At 45.6% G+C, this 15,842-nt stretch overlaps 1 protein-coding gene across 1 annotated transcript in view; it reads left to right on the forward strand.

Moving 5' to 3' along the window:
• OGDH (oxoglutarate dehydrogenase) overlaps nucleotides 1–15,250 on the forward strand; it is a 56,707-nt gene extending 41,457 nt beyond the window's left edge. Inside the window, exons 11-23 of the mRNA XM_066639762.1 lie at nucleotides 3–182; nucleotides 508–660; nucleotides 1,487–1,589; nucleotides 2,123–2,251; nucleotides 3,549–3,699; nucleotides 4,944–5,071; nucleotides 5,173–5,351; nucleotides 7,728–7,799; nucleotides 8,427–8,549; nucleotides 8,862–8,934; nucleotides 10,776–10,939; nucleotides 11,661–11,815; nucleotides 12,788–15,250. Coding sequence (XP_066495859.1) covers nucleotides 3–182; nucleotides 508–660; nucleotides 1,487–1,589; nucleotides 2,123–2,251; nucleotides 3,549–3,699; nucleotides 4,944–5,071; nucleotides 5,173–5,351; nucleotides 7,728–7,799; nucleotides 8,427–8,549; nucleotides 8,862–8,934; nucleotides 10,776–10,939; nucleotides 11,661–11,815; nucleotides 12,788–12,908 — 1,731 coding nt within the window. The 3' untranslated portion in view covers nucleotides 12,909–15,250. The remainder of the gene's footprint in view (nucleotides 1–2; nucleotides 183–507; nucleotides 661–1,486; nucleotides 1,590–2,122; nucleotides 2,252–3,548; nucleotides 3,700–4,943; nucleotides 5,072–5,172; nucleotides 5,352–7,727; nucleotides 7,800–8,426; nucleotides 8,550–8,861; nucleotides 8,935–10,775; nucleotides 10,940–11,660; nucleotides 11,816–12,787) is intronic.
• The last annotated feature ends 592 nt before the right edge of the window (nucleotides 15,251–15,842 follow it).

The following is a 15,842-nucleotide window of genomic DNA, read 5'->3' on the forward strand; positions in this document are numbered from 1 at the left end:
AGATTGGATTCACTACTGACCCCCGTATGGCTCGCTCTTCTCCATACCCCACAGACGTGGCACGGGTGGTGAACGCACCCATTTTCCATGTGAATGCTGATGACCCAGAAGCTGTGGTGTATGTATGCCATGTGGCAGCTGAATGGCGAAGTACTTTCCACAAAGATGTAGTGGTGGATCTGGTAGGTGATGCTAGTTCTTTGGGGGATATAGGTAAATTCCACTAATTTGTATTTATAAGGAAATACTATAGGCATCTTGTGCTAAACTAGGAAGTTTTCATTTCTGTAGTAGCGTATATGTTTTATCCAAATCTTCAAGAACTTCCGCTAAACTAAATCACAATTTTGCCTCTTGTTTATGCATGAGATTGCAGTTGATCCACCAGAACTTCTTTACATCGAGCGTCTCCCATTTAAATAAAATGTTGGTTGGGGACTAAATTTGCTTTTGGAAGATATATGTAGACTGAGTTTGTTCCTCGCCCTCCCCCCAAATTCTTCTTAGGTGTGCTACAGGCGAAATGGACACAATGAGATGGATGAGCCCATGTTTACCCAGCCATTGATGTACAAGCAGATCCGTAAGCAGAAGACAGTGTTGCAGAAATATGCAGAGACGTTAATTTCACAAGGAGTGGTAAATCAACCTGAGTATGAGGTACTGTCATTTGTGGCTTGATAATCAACATATAGCTAGCAGCCCATCATAACCTTATTCCTCAAACTTTTTTGAATGGCTAAATTGGGAAAGATCAACTGAAGCCTAAAGGGTGCGAACTGGGGAAGGGTGCTGTTCCATACAATAGCTGGTGTCTGTAATTTTGCTAAGTCAACCTAAGATCTTCTGGCACCTGAGGTAGTATGCCAAATACTGCCCCCCCATAATCTGGTGATATGTCAGCCCCTCCTCCTTTCACAACTTGGACTGAAAAAAGAAAAGGGGGATGGAGCAGAAGAGAAGATGTGCAGGAGAGGTCAGTGGTGGGTTAGAGCACCATGACAGTCTAGCCCACCACTCTTCTCTTCTCCATGGTGCCTTTCTAATACATGTAATGGAAAAGGAGGAGGAAGAACAGTAGAGGTGAGTGGGTAGATGAAGGTAGGCATCCCTTCCCAATCTGCCCAAGGTGACTACCTCTGTACCCACTGGGGATCCATTCCCAGACCCTTTGCAGATATCAAATTCAGTGGATAATCCATGGGGGGTGTACGATGGCAAACCAGAAGTGCCTCTCAGAAGCATCTGGGAGGTCTTCTGAGGCACAGGGAGGCTGCTCACCTGTCACACACCGCGTGGTCTTTGTGGCCCTCCAGACGCTGTCTTTGCATCTGTGTTGAGTGAAAGCCGCGGGTGCTGCACCCACAGATAAAGAGGGCCCACTGTAATGCAATGCAGTTCTCCTCCTTGAATACCATTTACTTGGAATGGGACTTGTGCTTAAGCTCATCTCTGTAACTTTTAAGTATTGCTTTACCTTTTTCAGGAAGAAATTTCCAAGTATGATAAGATCTGCGAGGAGGCCCATGCCAGGTCCAAGGATGAGAAAATCCTTCACATCAAACACTGGCTGGATTCTCCTTGGCCTGGTAAGCTTTTGCTGCTTCGTTTGTCGCAGTGAAGAAGTGGATTGCCCTTGCAGCTCCTGGCTCTAAAAGAAGATATACTTCTTTGGTACTGTGGGAAGGTTCAACACGAGAACCATAGATAAACATCGCTGACTTGGTAAACACATTCAGCTCCTTGCTGCATGAGTTTTGAGAGAGAATTTACTTCAGCTGTGGCATCACTAGGGTTGGTGTCACCCAGTATAGGGCAGGGGGAAGGAGCAAAACAGGTCAGGGAAGGTGGCGATGGCCAGTAAAGTTTCTGGAGCCCAGGTCTACCTGTCCAGTAGACCAGCTCTCCCAACCAGGAAATTTCTGGCTCCCCTCCTTTTGGTGTTACTCATTGTGGCCTGCATCCCACAGTGATGTCCTGTCCTTTAGTAGTTTAGCTCAGCATTGTTTCCTTGCTGTTGCTTGTCTCAAGAAAGATGACGGTGAGGGGCCTGTGTTTTTGTTACTGTTCCAGCAGCTTGAGTTTGCTTTTCCAGATACTTGACTTTCCTTTCTTTCCCTAGGTTTCTTCACTCTTGATGGCCAGCCCAGAAGCATGACCTGCCCTTCCACTGGTGTGAATGAAGAAGATTTGGGCCATATAGGAAAGGTGGCCAGCTCAGTACCTGTTGAAAACTTCACAATTCATGGTGGTATGATTTTTCTAGTTCTGCAGTCTATTTTCTGGCCCTTGGAGTTTGTTTTTAATGTTGCAGTTAGAGTTGGCAAATGTGAAATACTCTACGGAAGCAAGAATTCCACTGTGTAAGTGGCAGCTTGCTTTTAAAAATTATGGTCTCATCACTTAGCAAGGGCAGGAATAAGCACCTCTTGTCCCCTGTCCCCCACATCACTTGGGACCAAATTTGGCAAGAGAGTGAAGCTTCTGCCTCTTGCTGTAATTGCTGGGATCTCAAGCTAAGAACATAAGTGATCAGCAGGAAGGGACTGCCTTTTTTTCCATCTTGCTTGTTGTGGAAACAGAGGTGCAGTCCTTTCATGTGACCTAACCGTCTGGTCCATAAAGCACCTTTGGCAGATTGCAAAAACAATTTTGAAAGACTGAAGATGCTGCTTGAAGTAAAACACATGAGGGAGTCCTGCAAGAGGAAAACAGAGTCCTGTGGCGTGTAAATGCTAACAAGTTTATTTCAAGTTCTTCTGGACTACAGTCCACTTCATCAGATGTAGTAGCCCAAGTGTGGGTGTATGAACAGCTTGTTCATGTAACAAGCTTAAAATAGTGCAAGATATGTGCAGTGACAACTTGCAATTATTGATAACCTCACGGTGTGGTTAAACCAATTAACTCTGTAATGTGATAAGAAACCCCATGTGATTCAGACCCTCTCTTGTGATGGTGCCAAGCTTAATTATACATTCTAATTCAGCTTTTTTCTTGTTCTAATTTCTTTTTAAGGTTTTTCTATTGAACTGTTGCTTTCGGGTCTGCAGGAGAATGAAATGTTGCCTTTCCTGCTGTCAAGCTTTTGTGTAGAGACTGTTTTCAAAAAATTTGGTGGGTGGGTGATAGTGGACACAGGCACACCCCTACCTCTGGGGATTTCACTTCAGACATGTGATGAAGTGGACTGAAATCCACAAAAGGTTCTGCTGAAACAAATTGGTTAGTCCTTTGGGTGCCACAAGGTTTCACTGTGTTTGCTGCTACAGACTAACAGAGACGTTGCTGCAAGAGAGAAGTTAAATTAGGGAGATTCAGGGAAAGCCAAACTGGAACAATTTGGGGTAATAAACCATGAGACCAGTGGGTCTGACTAGAGATATGGACTTCTGAACTGCAGCATGAACCCATAGAGCAGCCTGAGTGGCAATAGCTCGCAGTCAAGTTGTTCTAGGTGTGCCAGGGTAATGACCAAGTCACACAGCAGGCAGTAGCAATTGTAGTTTAAAGCAGGCTGGAAGTGAAAGCTCTGTCTCCCTCTGCAGGTTTGAGCCGGATTCTAAAAACACGAGGCGAGATGGTTAACAACAGATCTGTAGATTGGGCCTTGGCAGAGTACATGGCGTTTGGCTCTCTTCTTAAAGAGGGAATTCACATTCGACTGAGTGGCCAGGATGTTGAGAGAGGAACATTCAGGTAACATGTTGGCCTGGCTGTATGTCGCCAGCATTTGCTCTCCAAACTATGGCCTGTGGAATGGATCTGGCTAACCCTTCCCTCCATGAGTGGAGACCTTGTGCCGGCCAGCTGCTTCCTCATTCTGTTGCCCCAGCAGGCTTTGTGCCCAGATTTCTGGGCAGACGCAGCTGCCCGGCACAAGGCATGGGGAAGATTGGGAATGAAGATAAGTGGCTCTCTAGCAGAATGGTAAGCTCCAGTTGCATGGGGGGGGGGCACGTTTGGGCACACAGCAATCTCCAGTTTGATGGATCTGGTCCTGGAAGGGGGCGGGATGAGTGGTGGGTCCCAAGTCCCATACTTTATTTTTGGGGGTTGTGGCATGAAAAGGTTGAAGGGTTACGCTAAATTTCAAAAGTAGCAGCATACATAGTGCTGGCCACAAACCATGGTTAAGAAGGAATGTGATCTGTGGCATTGTATAGTTGTAGGAAGAGCTATGTCATTTGGTGAAAGCATGCAATCCTACGCAAAACCAAGCACGTTAATTTCAAGGTACACAGGATTGGGCTTCTCATAAACTTGCCCTAATCAAGGCTTGTAAAATAGTTGTTTGCCTCATGCAAGTGGCTATTTTGCCATCCCTTCCATTTGTCCAGGCTGTGAAAGAGGATTAGTTATTTTTCTGTTGTACACTTAGGGTCAAATGACTGACAATAGGTATGGGTGGGCTGATGGACTAGTAGAGATTTTCTTGATTTTGTTATAGGAGTATGAGCGGGGCCTGTATTGTGGATCCCATATCCATGGTTTCACTTAACTGTGGATAGGATCCACAGGGTCCCCCCACGGGCCCCCTCTGGAGGGGGACCATAGAGGCCGTGCACAACCACCCACGGCAGACCTCAGAATGGCTGAAAAGGCAAAAAAGTTACTTCTTGTTTTACAATAAAACCAAAAGTGATGTTTTTAATGCCTAATAAGCTATTAAAAACATCACTTCCAGTTGCATTTTTTGACCCTTTTTGGCCATTCTGAAGCCTGCAATGGTTGCACGTGGCTTCTGTTGGCCTCAGAAAGCCTCCAGAGGCAAGGGGAGCCCAACTTCCCTTGCCTTCAGATGGGGGGGCCATAGCTTCAGATCCGCGGGTGGGGGGTTCTGGGGGCACACTTGTAATAACTTATTGGAAAGGCTGCTTTAAACAATTGACTTGTACATCTGTTGAGTAATGTGACGACTGTGCCTGATATTCCTCCTTTAGCCATCGGCATCATGTCTTGCATGATCAGAATGTAGACAAGAGGACATGCATTCCCATGAACCATCTGTGGCCGAACCAGGCCCCATACACAGTCTGCAACAGCTCTCTCTCAGAGTATGGAGTCCTAGGTAAGGACAGAGTGTGCACTACTTGGATGCTTCTGGACCTGTTTCCCCATTGTAAGTGGAAGAGCATCCAGAAGAGTCTGTGTTCTTGTTTGTCTTTGCAGGATTTGAACTGGGCTTTGCTATGGCCAGCCCCAACGCTTTAGTGCTGTGGGAAGCCCAGTTTGGCGACTTCCACAATACAGCTCAGTGCATCATCGATCAGTTCATCTGCTCTGGGCAGGCCAAGTGGGTGAGACAAAACGGCATTGTGCTGTTGCTTCCCCATGGCATGGAGGGCATGGTAAGAAATACTCTTCTATTTAAGAAACAGTCTTTTCAGATTTATACTCTGCCACAGGCTTAGATGTCTGTAGCCTGCAGGTGGAGAAGCTGCACCCCCAGCAACAGTCATCTGCTGTCAGGTTTTTCCTGGGTGCCATTTATGTAGATCCTATTTCAGAAGTTGGCAACCACCAGAGCATCTGGGTTGGGGTGACTACTCGTGCCATCCCATTTTCCTCAATACTTGTTGCTGCTGCATGAGGAAGAAGAGGTGACAGCCAGGGGCCACTCCTGTATCTGTCTCCAAAGAGGAGCAAAGCTTATTGTCTGTGTATAAACCGGTTTGAGATGTGATATTCAAATAATAATAGACAGGAATGTCTGCCACTCCACACATGTACACATATACCATGATAGAGAACACTCCTCCAGGGGTTCAAAGGCAGCGGAAACCCCATAAGCCTGCTGCTGGTGCTGGGCTGGTTTGACACATTCACTTCTATGGCAGATTTGTATGTGACTGAACAGGAAGTAATGGCCTTGGATTTCTGGGCTTCATAGCAAGTCTGTTGTTTTTTTTAATTATTTATTTTTATTAACACACACAAACATACAAACATATAACATACATTTAGGAGTGCTAAATACCATATACCATCACTAATTAATCATACTATATCTCCTAATCTACTTACTCATCTATCTCTACCTCTTATTGATTTATCCATTTATTTATATAATATACAATAAATTTTCCCGAATGCTCTATACTATATTTTCTAAATATTCACTTTCTACCAAACGTAAACTAACTTCAATTGCTCATTAATATTAAAACAATATAGTCTAATTACCAAAATTATCACCTCAGCTATTTCAACTCCAATCTAATTCTCCAATCTAATTACACTTTTTTCTTTGACATAATAACCACATATAAAACAATTCTTCCACACATTTACATTTCCAGCTATATTTTTAATACATTCTAATTCATATTTATCAATTTCATACGTATTCTTTTTTTCAAATAAATTTGGACCATTGTTATTAGCTGAATAAATCCTCCAATTTTCTTTAACCCTCAGATTACCCCTCAGGGTTCTTTTTCTTTCTTACTTTCCATTTTTTCTCCTGTAATATCTTTAATAATTTGTTTCTATCTGATAAATCCACACTTTCTTCTATAGGGTGTGTTCATTCTTCCAGTTAACTGGGATATATTTTCTCCTTCTTGTTCCAACAAATTTTGTGATTTGTGCACTCCTGTTACTCTGTCCATCTTATCTTTCTTAATCTCCATCAGCGCCTCTTCTTCATCCTGTTGATTTTCCTCCTTGTCCACTTTTTCACTCCCTTGTTTATCTTCTGCTTGTTTCTTCACATCTTCCAGTTGTTCCTTACAGACAACTATCTGTTGGGAAAGAGTCTCCAGACTGACTTGAATCTGCAAGGACCAATTCAGCTGTTGTCACTCCATAACAAGCAATCTCTCCGTATTAATCAAGATTTTCCGTATCCACATTTCTGGAACAGAGTCCATTTTGCAATTTCTCTCTAGTCCACTAGATGTCCACAACATATTATTCTCCTCACTTCCACCACGTCATTACTACTCTGCCATCCGCATTCCTTACATACCTCTTGCAGATAACAGTCCAGTGCGGTTAACGGAGAGAAAAACAAAACGAAAGAAAACAGTCTCACCGTCTCTGGTGCAGAGAAAACAAAGCTCTTTCAAATCTAATGAGAATTATATTTATATCCAATTATGTTCAAGAATAATTCTGGATTTTAGTTCACATCCAAGTTATAGTTGTAATTATAATCCACCACCAATTTATTCCACGAGAGAGAAAAAGAGCACTTTCAACCAAAAAGCCTCTTGTTTAACGCCTCCAATATATCCAGGGCTTTTAGCCAAATCAGTTAATCAGAGCCAGGGACAATATTAACACTTGCCTATCTTAAATTTCCAGCTTAAACTTTACACTTCATGCTCTTTTTTTTTTTCCTCCATGTGGCATCTCAGCACAGAGCCAGTAGCTTGATTGCAGATCACTGCACCTCCAGTCCTCTTCAGACCTGCAATATTTGGGGGAAAACAAACTGTCTCCCAGGAGCTCCTGGGGACATGTCTGTTTGTCTACTGTTGGCTCCTCCTCCGGCTTCATAGCAAGTCTTAAGTGGGGCAGTGAACTGCCAAATCTTGCTGGCATTGAGCAGTGAAGTTGTCACTCTGCGCATAAAACAGCTTCTGCCCTAGAACTGGAGAACAGATGCAATTTCTCCATGATGCTGGCTACTGTGGGTGTCTAAGCATCTCTCACTTGCTAGTCTGTTTATCCAGAGAAAAGTTTCCATCAAAACTTGGGAGGTCCTCATCTCTTCGCAGGGCCCAGAGCACTCCTCTGCCAGACCTGAGAGATTCCTGCAAATGTGCAATGACGACCCAGATGTCTTCCCGGTGAGTTGTGGAAGAGAGTGTGCTTTATCCCTTTCTGCTATACTCCTCTTACCAATAAACCAATTTATGGTGAAAGCAGTGCCCTGCAGCACCTTCAAGACTTTACATTTGAGTATAAACTTTTATGGACTAGAAAGCTTTTTGTCAGAAGTATGAAGCACTAATCTTAATAGGCAGGTATAGATACATAAGGTCAAGGGAAACCGAGAGAGAAAGGCAAAGGGTTGGAAAAGGTACAGTTAGTGACCATTATCATGTAAGGTACAGTGATCATTCACAGCAGCTGTAGGCAATTAAAGCTATCTAGCTTTTGTGAGGCAGGAACAATGGATAGAATAGACATTGCATCAGACCTCTGAACAAAAGGATCAGGTGGTCAGCAGGAGACTGTTTATAAGTAAGTCTAAGTGCCTGAAATCAGTACAATGAGAACTTACATCAGCAGTAGTAGGTGATGATATAATCATTCTGACAGAGCAGAGTTTTAACAATATAGTGAGACAAGAAATTTCCCTCTTTGTTCAGGCCAAAATAAATAGAATCAAATTTACTGATAGGCCATCTTAGACCTAACTGCCTGCAGCTTTTCCAGCTGTGTCTGAACTCGGTGTCTTTCTGCTCCCACAGAAACTAGATGATTTTGATGTGCATCAGCTGTATGACTGCAATTGGATCGTAGTGAACTGCTCCACTCCAGCAAATTTTTTCCACGTCGTGCGAAGGCAGATACTTCTCCCCTTCCGGAAGCCGGTCAGTACAAAGAATGAATTCTTCAGCCCTGAACAGTCCTGTGCTTCACTCTTCCATTACAGTAGCCTTCCGGTTGTTAATAGGGGACTAAAGTCAAGCGAAGAGTAACATACGGTCTGAACCAGTGGTCGTCAATCTTTTTCGTGTCACAGCCCCATTAAATAAATTATGAGACTGGGGACCTACCACCGAACCTACTCCCCTTCCAGGACCCAATCCGTTCACCCCTGTCACTTGTGGGTAAAGTGATTTGGTGTTTAGAAAATTATTCTTGTCCAATGTCAACTAAAATGCTGGAATTTTCTTTTTCAGCTGATAGTCTTCACTCCAAAGTCACTCTTGCGTCACCCAGAGGCTCGGTCCAGCTTTGATGACATGCTGCCAGGTATGACACACTTAGGACAGGATTCAGGGAGGAATTTTTGCCATTATATTTTACTCTCTGGAAGATGATGTGTAAATGGGTAGACAAGCAGGGAAACTGTAGCTTTAATGAGGAAGCAGCTGTACCCAGTTGGGGAGATTTGATTTGATTCCTCCCCACCCACCCCATTTCCATAGGGAAGCAAGATTGGCTCTTCAATCTTAGAAAAAGATCAGTTTAGTTCACAAAATAATATAAATGAAAATATGGTTCCTGGCCCACCCCTTTATGTGGTGATGAGCCATCTTTTCTTCCTTTCACTCCTTACAATGGAAAAGGAAGGGGGGCAGAGGAGGAGGAAAAGTGGAGGAGAAGGGAGAGGTGGGCAAGAACTCAACACTCTAGCCCACCACTCTCTTTGCTTCAGCATTGTCTCTTCTGCTCTGCCCCCCTTTCCCATTGCAGAGAGTGGAAGGAGGATCAGTGGCAGTGGGGATGAGTGGTTTCCCATCTGCCATTCATGTGATGGCTAGAATTGTAGCAGGGCGCAGAGCTCATGAGATAAAAAAAGGTATCTTAAGAGACCACTGCAAGGACTTGCTTCCATTTTCCCTCGTCGACATATTGCTATGGAACAGACCTCGCCCTAGTTTGTACTGCAACAGCATTTCAAGCAAGTTGAAGTGGTCTGTATTAACAGTTCAGTACTGCTGTTGTCTGATCTACTGGAGATTTAAGGCTCAGTGGTGAGTAGCAGACGCCTCCTGTTAACCAGGACTGGCAGAACCAGAAATACAACTTAGAGGGCAATCCTGTTCTTCACTAGCACCAGCACAGCACCTGCTGTGCCAGTTGTAGCCACTGTAAAAGCACCATAAAGTGTTTTTTGATGACTCTTGAGTAGGCTGCACCAGCAAGACAACCTGCGCTAACCTGCTAGCACTGGATCCAAACCGCTGGGCGCCAGCGAGGCAAATGCAGCACTGAGTTGCGCAGGGGTGGGAGAGGGCATCAAGAGGGTGGGTGGAACAAACAGGTGGAGTGTCCTTGGGTGGGAGGGATAGGCCCGGGGGGCAGGAACAGCGGAGGCACTGTATCCTAATTGCCTCCCAGACCTGACAGCCTTAAATGGGCCTGCTCAGACTTCCACCAGCTAAATAGTTCACAGAGATTCAAGGAGCTTCATAGGACAGGCTGGAGCTCTACCTGGCATAAGGGGAATAATATCCCCTGACCCTGAGTAGACTTCCAACTTCCTTCTAACCTACTGTGGCTGCAGTGCAGGCCATGTGGTCTGACTGCGCCAGCACAGGTTAGGATTGGGCTATCTGTGTTGCATTGGCCTTTTTTATCCTTAAAGGAGCCTGTAACCTGGAATGGCCTGGGAGGGGGCAGGAGAGCTCCATGTGGTGTGTTTGAGTCTCCTGAGTATGCAGGGGCAGGTGTTCTCACCTTTGCTTAGTGATATGCTTGGCTTGGTGGCATATCCTGCAAGTAGCTCTAGCTCGCCCTTGCTTAGACCTTGGAACTGAGGAAGGAAGTTGCAGAGAACCTGTCTCTGTGCTTGGCCTATTCTCTACTTGGGGAATCTCTTTCCTTAGTTCTGCTACTGACTTGGAACTCAAAGAGAGCCATACACTGCTACTAGTGGTGTTGCTTTTCTATTTCCCCAGGGGTTCCTTGGTTCAGATCAGACTGTTGTCTGATCAGTGCAGTGCAGTGCAGTGGGTGACAGATGGTTCCTTCTAGCCTTATTTGTGAAGCTGCAGCCCAAGGAAAAGCCTAAATACATGGCTGCCAGCTTGTTGTCATTTTTGAAAAGGATCCAGTGGCCCAAAACAGCATCCTGTGCTCTGTTGCAGGCACCAGTTTCCAGCGCATCATCCCAGACGGTGGTCCTGCTGCCCAGAACCCAGAGGGTGTCAAGCGCGTTCTCTTCTGCACTGGCAAAGTCTATTATGATCTCACCCGTGAGCGCAAGGCCCGGCAGATGGAAGCAGATGTGGCCATCGCAAGGGTGGAGCAGGTGAGGGTTGGCTGAGGAGGGCTTCTGTGTCTCAACATTTCCCAGTATGGATCTACAGCATCACTCTGTGGTGTGACTTTATGAGGTCTGAAACTATTTCAGATTCTGGCTTCCAAACGAGAGAGAATTTTAGGAGGAATAACCTGTGAATTTCAGGCAACTGCCTTCAGGTTTTAGAGTGTCCTAGTCTGACTTTGCCATATCATGGGTTTCGTTGTTTCCTGAGGAGTACTGGAAATCAGCTACTACAACTGAGCTGTGCAGAGTAAAATTCTGAAGTGGGAGCCATTTCTCCTACGTGCATCTTGTAAGGTTGTTGGAGGCAGCCAGTTCTAGTATCAGTCTCTGACTTGGTTATGTTGAGCACTAGCCTTCTGAATATTAGGGATTTGGACTGGCTGTGGTTTCTGCAGTTCACACCTTTAGTAGACCTGTGGGGTTACTGCCTCCTCAAGCAGTAGCTCCGTAAGGATGGCAGTCTAGTAATCTGCCTTTTCCCCAAAGGAAAGGGATTTCTGCCAGTCACCTCCAAACATATTCCTAAGATCAAAGCCTACTCTTTCTGGAGTGTGTAAGCTTCTTACCCATGTCAGTGCTAGATTCCTGTTTCCCACTGCATGGAATATGTGGACCAAGGCTGCCATGCTTCTTCACCACAGTTTGTGCCTCTGTTTGTTGGGTGTGTACAACCCTTCTTAATCAAAGGCCTTCCCTATTGCAGCTGTCTCCGTTTCCCTTTGACCTCCTGCTGAAGGAGTTCCATAAATACCCAAATGCAGACCTGGTTTGGTGTCAGGAAGAGCACAAAAATCAAGGGTACTACGATTATGTGAAGCCTAGACTCCGCACGACCATCGACCGCGCAAAGCCAGTGTGGTAAGTGCCCCTTCCTGGTGATTTCAGTTCAGTGGTAGCTGACCCCGCGTTGCACACCTTGCTCTAGAAAGGGAACAGGTAGATGCTGCACAGTGCCTGTTGAAATAACTGGGTTTTATGCTCAACTACTGCTCAGCCATAGCTATTAGCATTATGCTGGGATTTTAGGGGATTGCCCTGCTACTTGGTTGTGGGTGCCCCATTGCACCAGGGACACAAACCATGGGGCTTTTCCCCATGGGGCTGGGGAAAGAGGACAAAGGAGATGGAGGTTCTCTGGTTCTGCTGTGAACCAGAGGAGCAACTGGGCCATGAAGGAAGTGGATATCTGTAACTTTCCAGCGCTCGACCAGGAGGTAGGTGTGAGGTCATAGATGCAAGGGCCCAAAGTACTTAATGTGGAGCAGTGGTAGTGAAGTCCTGCTCCTGAGTACAGAGGGAGAGAATCAAGAAAGTTGTGACTTGGGCTACCCAAGAATTGATGAGCATTCCCTGGCTGTGCCCATATGGGCTATGTGACTTAAGCCTATTCCAAAAATCTATGCGTAAATCTGAAGTTTTGCAAGGGGTCATACATTGTGTTTCTCTTCTCAGCATGATGCTAGAGACCTGTTTCTCATGTGGCAAAGGTCACCTTTTGGTCAGAGACTAAAGTCATCTGGTACATATAGACTGGTATAGATTTGCCTTCCTCCATGTCTGACCTGAGGTTAGCAGAAGATCTAGGCCACTGTTAAACTGAACAGGGTGATAGATTTCAGGCAGCAAACAGCATGGGTGTTTCCCCTGGTGGGGGTGTGTGGATCTTGTGGGCTTGCTGTATCAAGCACTGAAATGGCCCTGGTTACAAAGGCTTTGTAACCTCTGTGCAATTCCATCTCTGGTTTGTACAACTGCACCAGCAACCTCTCAGAGAACCCCCAGCGACAACCAAACGTCCTGTCTTTTGCTCCCCTCCCTCCTTTGCTGTAGGTATGCCGGGCGTGAACCTGCTGCCGCCCCAGCTACTGGCAACAAAAAGAACCACCTGACTGAGCTGCAGCGCCTCTTGGATACCGCCTTCAACCTCGACTCTTTCAAGGGCTTGTCTTAGACACACTCGGAACTGGTTCCACAGTGCACTATGTGTGCACTCGTGTGTTTCTGTCCCCTCATGTCAGCTCGCCTCCTCTCTGTCCTTAACTAGTAAACTAACTTAAAAAGCACCTATTATTAACCTCTTGTTTGCTGTTGAGGACCTGCCTCTTGAACTGCCCTGTCTGGGAAGCTTGCATTGAGTTCATCTTCTGTGTTTCACAGCTCAGACTTCTAGCACAGCATGGTGGTGATTGCACCAGCACAAACCCAAATGTTTTCTGAAAAGCCCAGCCCTAATCAGCTCCGTTTCTCCATAATGTGGGCCTTGGGGGGACTTCTATGTGGCTTCCAAATGAATGTGTGTGCGCCCCCCCCTCTCTCTCTCTCTCGCTGAGATTCTGGTGGCACCAGGGAAAGCACTTGTCGTTGTTTCCAACCAGAAAGTGACTCTAGAAAAAGGCTTTAATGGCAATGCAAATGTGCCCACTTGGAGGGGCAAGAGGTATGTCATCCTCATTCCTCTTGTCTCTCCTTGTTGAACCTGGCATAGTTCTTGAGTTGTGAACTGAGTGGCCTGTTCTTCCAAGCTCACAGTCCCTAGCACTGAAGGTCTTGGAGCTAGCCCCATGAATCAGTGCTTTTCCCTGTGGTCTAGCATTGCTAGTTCACTGAAGGCATGAACCCCAAATTCATGCAACCTTGAAAAATATGAAATAGTCCAGCCACACACCAGCTTGGCTTCTTTCATGAAGCTGCATTCCATGGTTGATCCTATATCAGATCCTGGGTAGGAGGTCTCTGAAACGGGGCCGCACACAGTAACCACAGCCAAATAATGGGCTTTGAGTGTGTTTGTTTTATCATGTGAATATGGCTTTTCTCCTGCACACAGGGCATTGATGTTGGCAGTGTTCTCCTGCCGCCCCCAGCATCTCAGGCAAATGGGCTCACCTTTGCTGTACGCTTTGGAAGAAAGCATTTAAAAGAAAACATTTTAACCATCGCATTTTGGTGAAGTTTAGCAATATTTTTTAAGAGTTACTTGAGCATATAGAACTGGCAGGTGAATTTTTTTTTAAGGCCAAAAGCTCATTTTTTGTCCATTTGAAAACACCTAGACTGTCATCTAGCATTTGTAGCTTGCTAAGGAAGGAAACCAGTATGGCCGTCCCTGACCTGTGCATGGCTTTCTATCCAAACCCAGCTCTGTGCCAGGAGACTTAAACCGATATTGTTCGTATCCACTGTTTCTGGACAAAAGTAATGCCTGCTGTGCCTTCTCATTCTGTGAACCCAGAAGGACTGTGTGCAGAGAGAGGACACAGACCAATCGGCAGAAAGCAAAGAAGCTCCCAGAGAGTTCCAAAGAACATCCTGGTTGTGAGGCTGTCTGGCTTTCTAGGTCATTGCAGACATTCCTTAGCTTTGCAGGTGCCAGGACATGATCCCACATGCTGGCTCAGTCAGGGCACACACTGGAATACCTTGATTGACCTCTGCTTTGCTGGTCTCGTCTTCCACAAAACTCAAGTGCACTCATGCTTCGGCCTCCAAAGATTGCTGCAGTCACTTGGCTCCTTTTAACTATTTACTGGTAACTACTTCCAGTAATTGTGCAGTCTGTACCTTGGTGCTTTTGCCCGTCTCTTCCCTTGCACCGTTCACTTAGCATGGTGGTGGCGGCGACTGCTGCTTGATTGGCAAGGGTGTTCAAGAGGCAGAATCCTGAACCCTGTAGAGCGCCCCTTCCCTGGATAGAACGCACAGCACACACAGAGACGCACTTCTACTTAAGTCTACATCTATCCTGTGTCCATCTCCTGAGCTTTGTGAATATAAACTGCCTCCTTAGTGTTTAAAAAATAAAAACACGCACACACACAACCTGAATTCTCTGGGTTGCCTGCTATAGGAGATGTCCAGCTTTGTATCTACATGGCTGGCTCCTGGCCACTATTGAGAGTTCCCCTAGCTTTCTTCTCGTCTTTACACCCAAAGAGTGTGCCATCTTGTGAATAAAGACTTTGCTATGATATACAAATCTCTGCTGCTTCACAAGTGGGAACAGCACACTCCAGAAGTGATGTCTGCTGTTGCAGGGATTGGCTGATTGTCTGTTAACATTGGGACTTTAGGATTACTCCCAAGTAGGACTAAAATGTGTCTTTCATTCTGCAGAGGAAAAATCCTCATGTCTAACCTTTGCCAAAGCCAGGGGAGTGGAGGATGGCTGTTGTGAGCTAGAGCTACCCTGGAGCCCGCACTCAGACTTTCAGTCTGAACTTATTTATTTTGGTTTTAAAATAAAATCAAAACTGAGATTGTCTGACTTCAACAATAAAAGCCTGATCTTCTGGCCCTCTGTGTCTAGCTTGCTGAGTTTTCTGAGGCTTGGTCTTGTAGCCAGCACAAACTGTACATTTCCCCCTCCCCTTTGAGGGCAAGTGGAATGGTAATTGGAAAAGGCCCATTCGCTCTGCAATCTTTTATTCCTCCTGTGCAAATGCTCTGTAAAAATAGCTTGCATTAGTGGCAAACGTCTTGTGCTTATCAGAGCTCTTTTTGTTACAGCTGGATCACAATGAGCAGACTTTGAACTTGAACTGGAAATCGAGCAACTGGAAATCTTGCTTGCTAGCTAGCTAGCTCAAAAGTCGTTTGAAGGTGTCCTGCCTGGAAGGGAATCATGTAGTGGTGCTAGGTTGCTTTGTGGGAAGAGGTCCTGCTGTTGCACCTTCAAAAGTAACCTTCAGCTCTGCTATTCCCTACAGTTGAGACTCTGGGCGCCATCTGGTGATTCCTGGATGTCCGTAGGTTCCAGTACTACTACTGGTGTGCAAGTGATCTTGCCAATAGCGTTTCCTAAAGAAGATCCTAAACATGTGGGTGGAAATACACTTAGAAACCTCATAAGCAGAGTTGTTGATAGCTCTACCCATAAGAACCTGGA

This window comes from Tiliqua scincoides, chromosome 11, assembly GCF_035046505.1.
Source record: "Tiliqua scincoides isolate rTilSci1 chromosome 11, rTilSci1.hap2, whole genome shotgun sequence".
NCBI lineage: Eukaryota > Metazoa > Chordata > Lepidosauria > Squamata > Scincidae > Tiliqua > Tiliqua scincoides.